The 16,041-nt window shown below is 39.9% G+C and overlaps 1 protein-coding gene across 3 annotated transcripts in view; it reads right to left on the bottom strand.

Moving 5' to 3' along the window:
- URI1 (URI1 prefoldin like chaperone) overlaps positions 1-16,041 on the bottom strand; it is a 55,903-nt gene that overhangs the window by 13,838 nt on the left and 26,024 nt on the right. For all 3 annotated transcript variants that reach the window (XM_080908885.1, XM_080908883.1, XM_080908884.1), the window contains 2 exons: positions 8,013-8,091; positions 7,025-7,160 (listed from right to left, as the gene is read on the bottom strand). In XM_080908885.1, coding sequence (XP_080765011.1) covers positions 7,025-7,160; positions 8,013-8,015 — 139 coding nt within the window. In that variant the 5' untranslated portion in view covers positions 8,016-8,091. The remainder of the gene's footprint in view (positions 1-7,024; positions 7,161-8,012; positions 8,092-16,041) is intronic.

Here is a 16,041-nt window from a genome sequence, read left to right as displayed (position 1 = left end):
ACTTTTAGAAATGAAAAATGATACATTTCAAATATAAAGTAGAAACCACTTCAAATCTCAAAAGAGAATTCAGCAAATCTCAAGTAGAAACTTAAAGCAAAACTTTAATGTAAAAAGTATCAATAACACCTAACATATACATATATATATATATAAAGGATATATCTTTAAATTTTTCCTGTTGGCAGGGCTGGAGAGATAGGCAATGGTTAAGAGCACTTGCTGCTCTTCCAGAGGACCTGAGTTTAATCCCTAGCACACAGGCAGCCTAGCGACTTCTAGACAATCTAGTGCATCTGATGACAACTGCCCTTAGGTGTGCATGCCCATTGCACACACACACACCTAATATAACCAAAGATCATAAATCTTTAAAAAGAAAGAAAAGTTTACATTGGCAATAATAGAGAATGCACAAACAAAACCAATTGAATAAGCCAAAAAAGAACAAGAAACTAAGAAAAAAACAAGAAGGAGAAAAAAAATAAATCCTAAGCCTGAATCCAAATACATTAATAATTACATTAAAATGTAAACAGTCCATATACAACTCGAAAGAACCTGTCAGAGGGATTGAAAAGGAAAGCACTGTGCTGTGTACAAGAAATGCACTTGATTATGTAGAGTTGGCACAGAAACACACCCAGCAGACATTAAACAAGAAACTATACAGAAAGAGTCAGGAATAGAAGAGAAAGGCAAACAGTCATGAAGGCGTCGGTCGTTCAGCAAAGCACAGAAACGGCAACTGTCTGCAGTCCCTGACACAAACACAGAACTGAGGAAGAAACAGCCACAGCAACAGTTCTACAGAGCTCACTCTTCTCTGCACACTGAACAGAACCGATCGACAGCCACAGTATCCTACACCATCGACCACAACATACGTGACTGCATTGTACAGCATGTGTGTGCCACAACAGCACCAATCTTACTGTACTCTAAAACCCCCATCATACATGCATCCACAACCACAATACTACTAGGAATCAGCAACAGAAAGAAACCCTCCCAGCATTTAAAATTAAACATTTCATTTCTGATTAGTAAACGTTCCTGTCAAAGGCCAGCACGTACTTCCTTTAGATTTTGAGGGCCAGACTTGGTCTCCATCTCATATGTTTTTCACCTTCTCTCACAATTTTTCTTTTATTAATAAGCTTACATTTATACATAAAAGCTGGAGACAACCAGATGCGGCCCAAAAGTCCTCCCCATCATAAATAACTAGTGAGCACTTCCCAAGACGTAGGAAACCTCACCCACCTGAGAGTGAACACAGTGTGACAGACAGCAGAGAATAAGCAGGGTGAGCAACCACACAGTAAACCCAGAAGAGCAAGCAGAATACATTTTAATACGCAAAACAGGGGATATCAATAAAGCCAAAGGCTGAGTCCCGGGATCATCAAAATCAATAAACCCCTCTGCCTCACCAGTACTGAAGGTTTGGGGGACTTATGATGGTAAAAAAAGATGCTAGCTTCTACCCACTGGGTCTCAATGACACTCAACACCTACCTATGACAGAAAGAGTCTACTGATACATCATCAAGCTCCTGGGGAATGAGAGGCATAAAACTAATACCTGCCCATCCAAGGACCACTACATCTAGCTACATAAAAGAACAAGAAAAAAACATGTTATAAGCAAGGCTAAAAGTAGGACTGTCACCCCAAATTCTTAAAAACTGAATACTTAAAGCTATAAACAATTTTACTAGATAAATTTAAGAACTTGGGTGAAACCAAGCAAGCCAGAAGGGGGAAAACAGTACCCTGAGTAGTGCAATACTTAGAAAAGAACGCACTCTGCCTTCGAGTGATCTTATTGGTAAATGCTACCACATAGTTCACAGCACCAACTCTATGCTGTGCCTTACAAAACACAGACGGAACACTTTCCAAATCACTCTATCAATCAACAAATCACTAGCAAAATACTCGGTAATATACAATAATAATACACCATGGCCAAATATGGGTCATTCAGAAAAATAAAAATCAATATAATCTAGTACACTAACAAAAGGAACAAATACCAACATAGCAAAAAGAATGCATTCTAGATCTATTCATTATTTAAAAAAAATAACAATTTCACAAGTTGGAAGTAAACTTCCTTAATATAACTGAAAGTACTTATTTAAAAGAGTAACTTAAAAAAAAAAAAAAAAAGCCTACAATCAACACATATTGTAGAAAAGACCAAATGCATTCCTTGGCAGAAAAGTGGCAAGAGCAGCTCTTGTGGGACTCGTAACCGTGGGAGAGGGGTTGTGTATGGTTGTCTACAACTCTTCTGCCTGCTTTTGGGACCTTTCCCTCATAGCGGGTTGCCTTGTCCAGCCTTAATCCAAGGGAGGTGCCTAGTTATACTGTGACTTGATACGAATGCTCGGTTGATATCCATGGGAAGACTTCCCTTTTCTGAAGAGAAATGAAGGAAGAGTGGATGAGGGTTGGGAGATGGTGGAGGGGAACTGGGAGGTGAGAAGGGAAACAGGTCAGAATGTTTAAGAAAGGAAACACAAGACCAGGATGCCCATTCTCAGCACTTCTGCTGGATCCCATCCTGAAAGCTCCAGCCAACACGGTAAGGAAACAAAGGAATAGACGGTATGAGTATGGGAACCGAGTTCACATGTCACCATCTGCAAAGACACGAGTGGCTACAGGCAGACTCTTGGGGCATTCATTCAAAGAAGGGCATAAGACTGAAAAAGGTTTATATGGTTACATGGTACAACATGAACCGCAGTCTTTAAAAAGCCAAAGACATCCTAAGTACAGTGTACATTAGCACAGTGTACATTCCTGGAAGACTCAGTATAGTTAAGATGTCATTTCTTCTTCAACTGATGCATAGGCTTAGGGAAATGCCAGTCAAACAGAACCAGGATTTGTCGTAGAGAGAAACAAACTGTATCTAATAGTAGATGGAAGAACAAAGGAGCTGAAATCACCAAGTTTCATAAGGAACAAACTAGAGCTTATGACGTCCTGAGTTCCTGAGTCCAATAAAGCACACACTGATTTACAAGTGCTTAATCTCAGACACATACAAAGCTATAGTAACTGAAACATGGATGGACAAGTATCAAAAAAACAAAACAGATAGTCTAGATGAATGAACTGTACAAAGAAAGCCAATAACCAATTCCTCCATTTTTAAAATAATTTTAGTGAAGATACAGTTTACATGCCATACAATTTACCCAACTAACAGTTTTACATGTGCCTGGGGCTGTGCAGTCATCATTACACATGGTATTTTCACATGCAAAGCCATGACAGTTCACTGTCCACTCCTCCTCACACTTTCCTGGCCCTAAACAGATACTAACTCGTTTCCTATTTTCTAAATTTGTTATGCTAAATACGCACAGAGAGAAGGAAGGCCTGTGTAACTGGTTCTTCCCTTAGAATAACAGTTTCAAGACTTGTTTCTCTCCATGGTCAAATTACACTCCACTGCATGGAGACAATCCATTTTACCTATTTCTACCTGATATTTGAGTTGTTTCCACTTAGGGCTACCACTAAGGTCTGCACAAGTTTTTCTGTGGTTTTACATTTCTATTTCACTTATACATAATACTATTTCTGTTAAGTTCCATGGTAATCTAGTGCTTACAATTTTTTTGGAAAATTCTAATTTATAGAATTATAATTTATATATACCAGTTTATATTTTCACCAGTAGCATACAAAGGTTCTAAATTTTCCACAATTTTGTTGATTTTTTTAATTCTAACCACCCTATTAGGGCACTTCCTGTGGTTTCAAGTGCCAATTCATTTTGTCAACGTGGAAATTGAATTGTGGAGACAGGATGCTATTTTCAAATACAATGTTAAAATAAGTGTGCACTCACTCGTAAGAAAATGAGCCTTGACTTAAACCACATATCTAAAGCAAAGTTAACTTAAAACATGAGCAAAATCATAGATACTGAAGATAGGTGAAGAACTCTTACATATGATGACAAGTGCCCTAACAAGAAAGGCAACAAAGGACTTCAAAATTAAAAACTCTTCTGGAAAAACACGATCAACAAAGAATGAAAAGAAAAAATATAGACAAGAGAAAACATAAGCAAATCTTATATTCAAAAGAAGAGACAGCTTCAACATATATAACAAACTCTCAGAACCTTCTCAAGTTCCTGAAAAACACAACCCTTGGGGGTGCTGGAGAGATGACTCGGTGGTTACATGCACTCGCTGTAACCCAGAGGAACCAGATTCGGTCACCAGCGGCCACACGGTGGCTCAGAGCACTAGTTTAGGAGAACCATGCCCTCTTCTGGCCTCTGTGGTCACAGCTTGTATGTGGTGTACATATATGAATACAGCAAAACATTTATAGACATAAAAATCAATCTAAAGATGTTAATAAAATATTTTTAATTACAACCCTCGTTTTTTAAAGTGGCTAAAAGCAGTCTATACAAGGTACAGACTACAGATGACTATGTCCATCAATACTCAACATCAGCATCAGTAAAGAGATGCTTTCCAGCTCTAGAGTAGCTAGAAGGATACAAACCCCACTGCTCTCACCACTGCCAGTAGAGAGGTAAAGGTGGAGCTGAAAACGTTGTGCAGACATCAGTTCTGCTGTTCCCTACTGTCCCACAAAGACACCCTGGAGAAGTCTGCTCATCTGCGAGAACCCTAACACATGCTCACTCTGAGACCCAGCACAAGAGGTGTGTGCAGGTTAAAGTCTGAGTACAGTGTTCTCCAGCAGCTCCATTCACACTCGCTTCTCCAGCAGCTCCATTCACACTCGCTGCAAGTGTCCTTCAAAGCACCGAGAAGAAGATCTATGTAAGGATACCAGAGGCTGCACAGTAACAGACTCGAATGAGCTGTGATACAAACAACAATTCAGATAAAGCACAACAGCTAAAGACAAAGCCATTCTCCAAAGAAACAAAAATCCACTTGTAAAACATTCTAGGAAAATGCAAATTAACAGTAAAGGAGAACAAATCAGTGATTGCCAAGCCTCAGAAGCTGATGTAGCGTGTCCACACACAGGTAAGCATGAGACAGCACGTGGTATGATCCTGCATCCTGACCTCAGAACCTATGCACTCATAGTGGTGATGGTTAAGTAGATAAACACACATGTCATACCAAACAACAATTTTAAACAAGTATGAAAAGGTATGTTCTTATTAATGGCAGAAAGAAAGTTAGTACAAAGGGAGGGTGCTGAGCTTGCCTTCTTCCCACAGCTCCGTCCCTGAGCTGTGATGTCAAGTCCACTCTTCCTCACTATGACAGCCTTCTGAGAAGTGGAAGGTGGCAGGAAGTTAAGACCTGCCTGCCTCAACCCCTCAAGCGGTGGAATCACAGGCCTGTATGGAGAGGACAAGCTGTAGCTTCTATATGCAAAACCCTCTTTCCACCTTTTCATTACCTGGTCAACAACAAAGCGCCTGGCTGCATGTTTAAGTTACTTCTTTTGCTTTAAGAGACTCATAGGGCAGCAGCCCCAACTATCTACAGTCCCGCATCAGCTTCAGGTGCCAACGTCTGATATGAAATGGAAAGCTCCAGAGAAGAATTCCTAAATGTTAAATTGCATGCAGGGTGGGGAGTATGATGAAATCTCACACTGAGCAAGCCACCTACGCCACCAAGCCTCCATCTGTACAGAACACTTGTCACCTAGCCTGTGTGGTCATCAACTCCTTCTTTTAACCATGGCTCAGAGCATCAGAATAACTACGGTACATAGTGGAAAGGCCAGAGAGGACCCACAGAGGAATTGAGCTAAGAAAAAAGATGACTTCTCATAGTAAATATAGAAGAAAAAGAACCATATGCTGACGCTGTTAAGATCTATATGCAAAACTGCAAAGAAAAGGAAGCCCACATTATTCCAGAGCCACACCTCAACTAGTAGAGTTGCAAGCACCACCCATGCTAAGAGCCTAGCTGAGATGGAAGGGTCCCAGCGAGCGCGATCCGGATCACACACCAGGGACTGGATCATATGCACCTTTTATTATTAAGTGTCAAGTTTAACAATACACCTAGACATTCTCTTCAGCTATTATAAATTACCCAGCACTGTGGGTGAACGCCTCTAAGCCTTCTTATCCTATTAGATTCTATGTAGTTAGATATGTGCCCTGACAATTTGGATAAATATCTATCCCCAATTACAAACCTGGACTTGATTTGCAATTAGTCTCCAACAATAGTTTCCAGAAGTTCACAGTGAGTTTTCCAACTAGTACCCACTCCTGGATAACTGAAATCATTTCAGCTTTAGAAAAGCCAACTGTATTTAGTATAATGACCTCATTAATATAGGAGAGTCCCCAAATTATTTCAAATACACATTTACTAGAAGATTGAAAGCAGATAAAGATGATATATCAAATTTACATATACTATTATAAAAATAATATCTGACTAGAAACTAAATAAGCTTACTGTCATAATGCCACCAAGTCAGAGCTCAAAGTCATGCATCCAGGTATGTACATAGAACAAGAAACTGGGTAAATGAAAACAAAATGGCCTTGTAAGATGCGGCAGGACCTCAGGTTACCTACAAGGGGCACCTTCCTACATCTGGTCTCTTTAAGAAAATGGAAATGAGATTTCCTACAAACCAAAACCACATTCAAGATGTCCAAACGTTTATTAAAAGGATTTCTCTGCTTTCATGACAAAGAAAATAAGTCAATCCTGGGTCCAGAGCATTAAAGGCAGAGACATGAGCAGCAGCAGGACGCAGCACACAGGCTAGCTCCTGTCTCCAGGTCCATCTGCAGACGCTGTAATGCCCTGTTCCCAGGTCACACCTCTGGAAACGTGGCAGGTGGGAAGTCCTCCACCCTCCCTCTCAAGCGCTGCTTATCCTTAAATTGCCCATAGCCCAGAGCAGCAGCCTGGACGCAAGTCCTGACAGTTGCTTGGGTCAGCATCCCAGCTCTGGAGCCCACAAACTGATGCAAACACAACCGAGACTGAACATCTTCACAAAAGGTACCTACGTTCTTTCCGGTGCTCAACTAAACCCACAGCCTGCTTTGCTGAGCACTTTGCAAACCAGTTGTCCCCAAGTAAAACAGTGACTTCATTAGTGTGGACCAGTTTTCCCGGCATGAAGGCAAGAGGACCGAATGGTACCTATTGGTTTAAAAACAGACAGAAAAAGAAAAGCAAAAATTTTAAACATACATTTTTAAAATATTTAACATGAGAAACCCTATATTGCTGAGTTCTTACCTAGGCACTGGGAAAAATAAAATGTCAATTTCCCAGAAATTTAACATTGTATTAAAATTTTGACAGGAAAATTTATAAAGAATTGTATTAGGCTAATAAATCCATGATAAAACAGGAAAATAAATCCACAGCATATTTATTTCCAAGACAGCTCTTAAAAGAAAGCAGCACTAGAAATGTTTACACATTTCATTAATTCTTAAGTCTAAATGAAACTAAAACAGTAATGAACTATTGTCAGTGAGTTTTGACTGTAGAACTGAGTTTTTTACCTGCCTGTCCACACCTAACCTAGCACAGCAGAGCAGACCCCCTGAAGAACGCTGACACAATGAAGCTGCAGCCTGTGTCAGGACAGACTGTGTGCCACGAGGAAGGTCGTTCTGAAAGAAACTATCCACACCTCTCATATAAAAATCAATGTTCTGGGGTTTAATTCTATCACTTACCAGACATTATGGCTTGTTCTTGCTTTCACTAACAGGAAATAACTGAATACCATATTCCTATCGTAATTAGTTTATATATAAAATATATTTGTATACAAACATGTCACATTTTTGCTAATATTTGTCATTAAACCATAATAATTATATACAGATTATTGTACTGGTTCTGTTTCAAAGACTAAAAAACAAACTTTCCTTTCTTTGGAGACACCTCTGACGGTGTGCCAGTGAAATTCCATTACTTCACCATTAGATTGTCTACAACAAACAACATGTGACTCTAAAAGGAACACAGCGGACATACCATGACGTCGTAAGACAACTTGTCAGGCAAGGTCCTCAGCCTCTCTTGAAGAGCACTATAGTCACTGTCTACTTTCTCCCTGATAAGGACAACACAAAACACAAAGTGAGTGCACAGACCAGAGTCCCATTGGCTGCAGCCCGCAGCTTACACCCCCGAAAGTTCACAAGATCCAGCAATGGCATTGTTTTCCCATACATTCATACAGAATTAAAACTCATTCTGAAACAGAACACTCACATCTTAACAATTAGCTTCCTAAGGTAGGAAGATGGCCTAGTCTAATACACTGCCAAAATTAAGAAAATATGAAGGGGGCTGATAGTTAGAGGGAGCCAGAAATTCTAACTGAAGACACATCAAATATACACCTCCTGAGTGAATAAACAGATCATACAGTAGGCCTGTGAGCACAAGATGGCATCAGGAGCTTCACTCCTTATCAGAAAACTTACGCTCAAAACCTGGTGTCATCAACTGTTTTATGTGGAAAGGGTAAATCTGGTCATGAGCAGAAGAAAATGAGAAAGCACTAATGCAAACAGCATTTCAGCTAGTCTCTGAAATCTGTCTCAGGGTGCATTAAAGCAGAGCTGCCAGCCAGTCGTGGTGGCTCATGCCTGTAACCCCAAAACTATGGAATAAGAGGCAGAGGATCAGGAGTCATTCTTGGCTGCATAGTGAGTTCAAAGGCAGCCTGCTGGGTGACATGAGATCCTGCCTCAAAGAAAATAAGGAAAAAAGAGATTGGGAGAATCCATTTAAACAACCCTCAGATGTGACTCAACGTGACCTTGCTGGAGCAGAGAGCAGTATGTGTTCCAAACTGTTCCTCCACAGGGCTTCAGCCTACTGGGAATCAATTACTCCTCTCCCTGAGCTGCAGAAGTTGCCTATGCTGAGATGAGCCTTCTTGGGAGGTCAAGTTTCCTACAGACTCTGCTAAGATGGAGATTGCAAAGCATTCTAGAGCACTGCACTACCCTCCTAAAAGATAACCAAAACAATAAGCTCACCAATAACTTAAATAAACACAAACTGTCTTACTCAAATGTATCGTAAGTACCATGCAGGCTATCACCCAACTAATACAGACAACGCTGCTCAAGTCGAGGTACTGGTGTCAGTTTACTCCTCAGCTCCACTACAGCGGTAGTACATAATTAATAAAAATTATCCACTCAGTCTTAAGACCTCAGGGAATCCCATGTGTGCTGCTATTTATCCTGAAAAAAACAAAAAACAAAAACTCCTGCAGTAATGTCACTCAACATTTTTCTCTTACACAAGGTAACACGGAAAGAAAACAGGAAACACTGGAGAGAGTCAATCTTCTGCATCCTCTCAAAGCAGACACCCAGCTAACCTAGGTGGTCTTATTCTCACACAAACTCTCATTTTCTAAAGTTCAAGTACTCTGTATAAACTCTCCCCAAAACTCTTCTCTATAGAAAACAAACTGTCTACTGTGGTATTTCTTGTGTGTCTATGTGGGAGTGCACAGGCACATGTGGAAGCCGGAGATCAACACTGGCGTCTGCAATCATTTTCCACCTTAGTTTTGAGATGGGGTCTCACCAATTCAGCAACTAGCTGGCTAGCAAGCTCCAGGGGTCTTCCTGTCTCTGACTCCCCAGAACTGGGGCTATGGATACACACCATTTTTAATGTGGTACTGGGGATCAGAACTCAGTTCTTTCTTGATTGTACAAACAACCACCTTCTTAGACCCTGTTAGTGTATTTCTTAAATAAATTATCCATTGAGGTCCGTTATTACATGAACAAGATGGCACTAGGACTAGGCCCCAGAAGGACCACAGCTTTAAAGTCAAAGCAGAGAGTGAAGACCAGCCCTGAAACTCACTTACACAAATTACCCTCAGCCTTAGCTACTTCCAAGTTACAACTGGAAAAATACCTGTTCACGGGTTCATAATTTCAGAAAAGCATAATTTTCAGGAAAGATTATTAAGCACTAAGAAAAGGTCCCACTTAACTTAGTCACTCAAATGGATCGTGTGACTTATTGAGAGATGACAGACAGCTGAACGTCACATTCAGAGACTTTGGAGGCAGGGCCAGTATGAGTCATAAACAAAAAGATGTGATATAGCACCAACTGATCCCAGATGCTCATTAGTCTACAGATAGCAACAGCCTCTGCGATCCAGACTGAGACTGTGTAAAAGCTCAAGGACTACCCATCCACGAGCTAAGCTTCTGATTAGGTCCAATTAAAGTTAGCATTCAGCATGTCTTACATTGGTAATCACACCTACAAAAAGAGACTTAAAAAAAGAAATCTCATGTGCCCTCAGAGAACAGAGAGTTCAACCAAGGTAATATGAGCAATCAGTATTTCCAAATGAATACTCAGTTTTAACCTTCAATAATAATTGTCTCTAGAACAAAAATGTGGACAAACTAGAAAATCTAATCTAAGACCAGAGTTGCTATTTCTGTATTTTGAGTTATTTCTAAAGCAGAAAAATAAAGTGGAAGATGATTTTAAAGTGCAACAATGCAGAAATACTTTCTGAAGGGAGGTCAGCTATGTACCTTGAAGAAATCCCTGAAGACCACTCTGGACAAAGTGTCTAGAACCAAAATGTGATCTCCACAACCCCCTAATACACAAGACCAGTGACCCCTTTAAAACATCACATGCCTATGCAGCATATATGTAATTTGTTTAAATGTAGTGTAGGAGAGAGTCTGCCTACAATGTATGCAGTGCCCAAGGTGGACAAAATGGTGTATCAGATCCACTGGAACTAGAGTTACAAGCAGTTATAAACTACCATATATATTTTGGGAGCTGAACCCAAGTCCTATGCAAGAACAGTAGGGGCTTTTAATTGCTGAACCATGTCCCTAGCCATTAAAACCCAAGCTGTCTTTTGTTCCCACTTCAAGACAGGGTTTCTCTACTTAACAGCTCTGGCTAACCTGAAACTCACTTTGTAGACCAGGCTGGCCTCAAACTTACAGAGATCCGCCTGCCTCTCTCTTCTGAGTGCTGGGGTCAAAGGCATTTTTTAAAATATGGGTATCTCACCTTCATAGAAGTCTGGGCACCACATGCATGACTGGTATTCTCAAGTCAGAAGAGGAAACTGGATTCCACTGGAACTATAGTTACAGGTAGTATGTGGGTTCTGGGGATTGAGCCTAAGTCCTCTGCAAGAGCAACAAGTGCTCTAAACCACTGAGCCTTCTTTCTAGCTTCAATACAAGCTGTCTTAATTACTAATGCTAAAGTAAAGACTGGAGAAGATGTGCAGTCTTTATTTGCACCCCAAATATTAACAGATCTGTCAACTTTATTTCTTAAAAACATACATGTTAGGTGCTTTAGTCTTACTAAAATATAGCAACCAAGAGGTAAATACCTACAACCCTGTTTCCTGCAATGGAAAACAATGCGTTAGAGCAAAGCCTCTCAAACCCACTTACTCCTGTTTGGTCTTCACTGTATCTGAAGATTACATTTAGTACAACCATCACCCCTTTCCCTGGCTTTACCTATTGAACAAGGGTATTATACATGCTAGGCAACAGCTCTACCACTGACTTACACTCCCAGCCCTCTTTTTTTTTTTTTTATTTTGAAACAAGTTCTCACTAAATTGCCCAGGCAGACCTTGAACCTGCCATCCGCCTACCTCAGCCCCGAGTAGCTGGGCTGAATGGCCTGTGCCACCAAGATTACCAACCTTCAATTCTGAACTTCAAAGCTTTATTCAAGAAGCCTACTTCTTACCAAACAGCTTCATGCAATGGTCCTCATAGAAATAAGAACTATAACGTAACTGAATAGCATGTTTAAAACACACACACACAAGCTTCTTTTGAACCTTGCTGGCTATGTCTACATGTGTCTGTGAAACACTTCAAAGGGGGCAGCAATGGAGGAATATAAATAGTCCTAATATTGATTTTGCACGTGTGTGTGTGTGTGTGTGTGTGTGTGTGTGTGTGTGTGTGTGTTGAAGATGAAATATGCCAATGACTGGCTCTGAAATGCCTCAGAAAGAACACATTAATGGGTAAGATGGATGGTATATAATCAGGGTTCACTTCATCTGTGCAGATGAGGATTATTTAAAGGAATACAGAAAAGCCTAAAAAACAGTCCACCAAATTCAATCTTCCTGTTCAGGGAAACGGCTTTTGTAAAGAGGGAGTAAGCACTTGTTCCAGGCGAGGACAGGCTCTCATTCCAGCTTTACAGGGAGGAGATGAGATCTCCGCTTACAAGAGCAGAGTCTTCCAACTGTATTAAGTAGCAAGACAACTGGCAGAAAATACTGGCACCGAACTGTCTTCTGGGAGGAAGTCTCCCATCATTTCTTCCCCTTTACCTAAGCTGCTAAACAAACAAGAAAGCAGAAAACACTATGAGGTGCTTAAAAAGAAAGGGTTTTACATTACTGCAAACATGTGGGTTGTCTCTAAGAAACAGTGAAACCCAAGGCTTCTGAAATGTACAGCTGTCGGCAGAAGCTACTTAGTTCATGGTCACCACTCTAGAACTCTCCTACCAGCATTTTAAAAAGCCTACTCTCAACTCAGTTTTCTAGATATCCACCATTCCTCTGCAGCACAGCCCTGGGCTACATCACAGAGGCCATCACTCAAACCCAACAGGCCTCTCTAGACTTTACAATCCGTCTGCATTAAAGTCTCCACTGGTGTCAAGACTCCCTGGGCCACCTCTAGAATAAAGAAAATAAAAGTTCAATTCAGGAATGATACAGGCAGAGAGATTCTCTATCATTGCTACAGTAAGAAACAGACAACTTCAGTGTCCTCTTAAGTCTAAGGAATTTGTCAAGATACATGACAATATGAACAATCTTGAAAAAAGGAACAATTTTTCCTGCAAACTAGCAGTGTAAGGAGTGCTCCTCATTCACAATTTAAATGTGTTTGCACGAAATCAGAAGCATCGTCACCTTTTATTTCCTAAATGGTCCTGGCAAAATGCTTAGTGACTTCACTTAAATAATTAAAATCTACCCAAAAAAAACTAAGGCAAAACAGAGACATATTCCTTTTTATAACTGCATCATACCTAAGAGCTTACCTCATCACAATATGTTGGCAGCCTAACACATGTTCCTAGTGTTTCATGATTTCATGAATCATCAGAAAACATTAAAAATAATCTAAAAGATAGCCAATGATTTTTGAAAATTAGTTTTACAAATTGAGAAGCAGATCCAACTACAATCCACTGGATTTCTTCCATTTAACTCTGCACAATGGCTCCAGCATAGTGAAGATACAAGGAACAATGTGTCCCCATCCCATGTTGTCTCCACAGCCACCACACGGACATGTGACCTGAGATTTGTCAATTATTCTAAATGCCTGTTTCTTCATTCATAATTAATACTTTGCTCTAAGAATACAATCAGATGTGAATTAAAAGTAGAGAGATGCTCTAAAATTACACAAAAGCATTCTGGTCTTTGAAAGACATCCCCAAGTTGCCAATTTACATGTAACTTTTATGCCCTGTTCATTCTCTGACTTCCTATAACCGATACATGTTTCTGTTATGAGCTAAATGGAGGAACAATCAGAAAAGTACAAAACTGTCTCTCAATCTGAATATTTGTACCAGGTTCTAGTTAAATCTCCGGAATTCGTAGCCTTTGCCACATCAATTTAGGTTTTCTATACTTTCAAAACCATTTTAGAAACAACGATCATTACGGCCACCTTGGAGTGGCGATTTAGGCTGTCCCTATGACAAACCAAGAAGAGCTCATTTTCTGGAGTTTACAGAGACCTCCACATACTCCCACAGGTCTAAACTCCTATCAGAGTTTAAAAGAGAAAAATAATACCAATACTAGTTCTTAATCTACGAAGTATTTAAAAATCCTCAAAATTATCTTTAACTCAAAAGTGAGTAAAAAGAACTGAAAAAATTCACCATTTGTTTATGAGTTAATGTGAATTATAAAAAAGTAAACTGTAAGTATGCCAATCTGTACAGCTTGCATTTTCCTACACTGCAGACACTAACACCCAACAGGATTTTAAGCTGTACCTGAAAAGCGACCTGATAAAATTAAGAAAGAAAAACCCCAACTAAGAAATCTTTGGCTTCCCAGATGCTCCCTGGACTTAAGGAAGTCCCCAGGAGCTGTGAACCAAAGAACTTAGACGCTGGAAACATTATCAAAAGACAGTATTCCAAAAAGTAATAAATGGAACTATAAAAATTAACTTTTGTGTGTGCATGCATTTGTGTCTTATGCACATGTGCAGGTGAGAGTCACCAAAAACATCAGATACTGGAGCTGGAGTCACAAGCCACTTAGACCTGACATGAGTGGTTAGGAACAGAGCTTGTCCTCTGCAAGAGCAGCAAGTTCTCACAGGGGCTGGAGAGATGGCTCAGTGGTTAAGAGAGCCATGTTCAATTCCCAGCAACCACATGGTGGCTCACAACCATCTGAAATAGGATCAGATGCCCTCTTCTGGTGTGTCTGAAGACATCTACAGTGTACTCACATAAAATAAATAAATAAATATTTTAAAAAAAGAGAGAGCAGCAGCAAGTTCTCATTCCTGCTGAGCCATCTCTCCGAGTTTTTTAAATAATACTGTAAACTCTCCAAGAGAGAGAAAATCCCCCTATAACACCCTCAGAAACTAATCTCCTTACTTTCAAAAGTATAACACAGAGACTCTTAAAAGTAATCATTTCAAATTATAAGTTAGAAATCATTAAAGAAAAAAGAGAAAAGTAAAATAATTTCTAACCTGAACCCCATAGCTCAAATACACATAACCACTAAGCTGAAAGTAATGTTTTTAAAATATCAGGAAAATATTAGTTTCAATTATAAATAAATTTCCCTTTACTATTTTATTATGACCTTTCTATAATAGCTAATCATATATGTACCTCATAGTCAGAATAAAAATGTAGACTGACTCAGGGCAGAGGAGCTGGGTCAGATGGCTCAGCAGCTGAAAGTACTTGCTGTTCCTTGCAGAGGACCCAGGTTCAGTCCCCATTACCCACAATCACTGTAACTCCAGTTCCAGAAGCCCAAAGCCTTTAGAGGAGACACACATACATATATGTAGGCATTCACACAAAAAATAAAAATTATTTCTCTACAACACTACATACAGAAATCAGGAATGGCACAGGTGGTGTTTGATAATGGCAAAAACAACAACTACCAAAAAAGGGGGAAGGGGGAAAAAACACTTTCAGGAATTGTTAGAAATATTCAGCAATATTGGCAGGGGTAGCTTATACTTGAAATCTTAGTACTTGGGAAGCTGAGGCAGGAGGATAACTGGGACTCTGGAAGCAGCCTGGGATCCATGGAAGTCCCACTCCACCTTGGGATACCAGGTTAGACCCTGTTTTCATAAAAAGGGGAGGGTGTTTGTGGGGCAGATTCTACCCTTGAGAACCACACACAAGCACACACTCTGCACAGTTATATGTGTGTGTGGATGTGTGCATACAATCCAAGCATATATGCGCTGTTTTCCCTTTTCCTAATAGTACAGAGGAATTCTTACAAAGGTTTTCTCTATTCACATTTTTATATTTCCCCCAAATACTGTGACCATAAAGTAATTTCCCAAATATTTTATCCACTTTTCTTTTCAAAAGTAACAAATATCAAGCATTTGTTTTACAGTCTTTCTCAAGCTCACATGCTCAAGGAGTTTTGAATTTGTCAAACTTTAAGCTACTCTTTGAACATTAAACACATGCACAAACAGAATACTATATTTTCATCTGTTAGCTCTGTGTAATTTAATTCCAGGTTTCGTCACTATCCACATCCATCACAAGCATTGTTTTTAATTCTACATATGGTGGTTGTGCACATGAATACAGGCGTCCAAGGAGGCCAAGGGCATTAGATATCCTGAAACTATAGTTACGGGTGGTTTGTAGCTTCCTGATGTGAATGCTGGAATCCCAAGTCAGGTCCTGTGCAAGAGTAGTCTGTGCTCTAACCACTGAACAATCCCTT

The sequence above is a fragment of the Micromys minutus genome, assembly GCF_963924665.1.
Source record: "Micromys minutus genome assembly, chromosome: 32".
Taxonomy (NCBI): domain Eukaryota; kingdom Metazoa; phylum Chordata; class Mammalia; order Rodentia; family Muridae; genus Micromys; species Micromys minutus.
The sequence above is the reverse complement of the archived record's forward strand: the minus strand, read 5'-3'. Positions and strand labels throughout refer to the sequence as shown.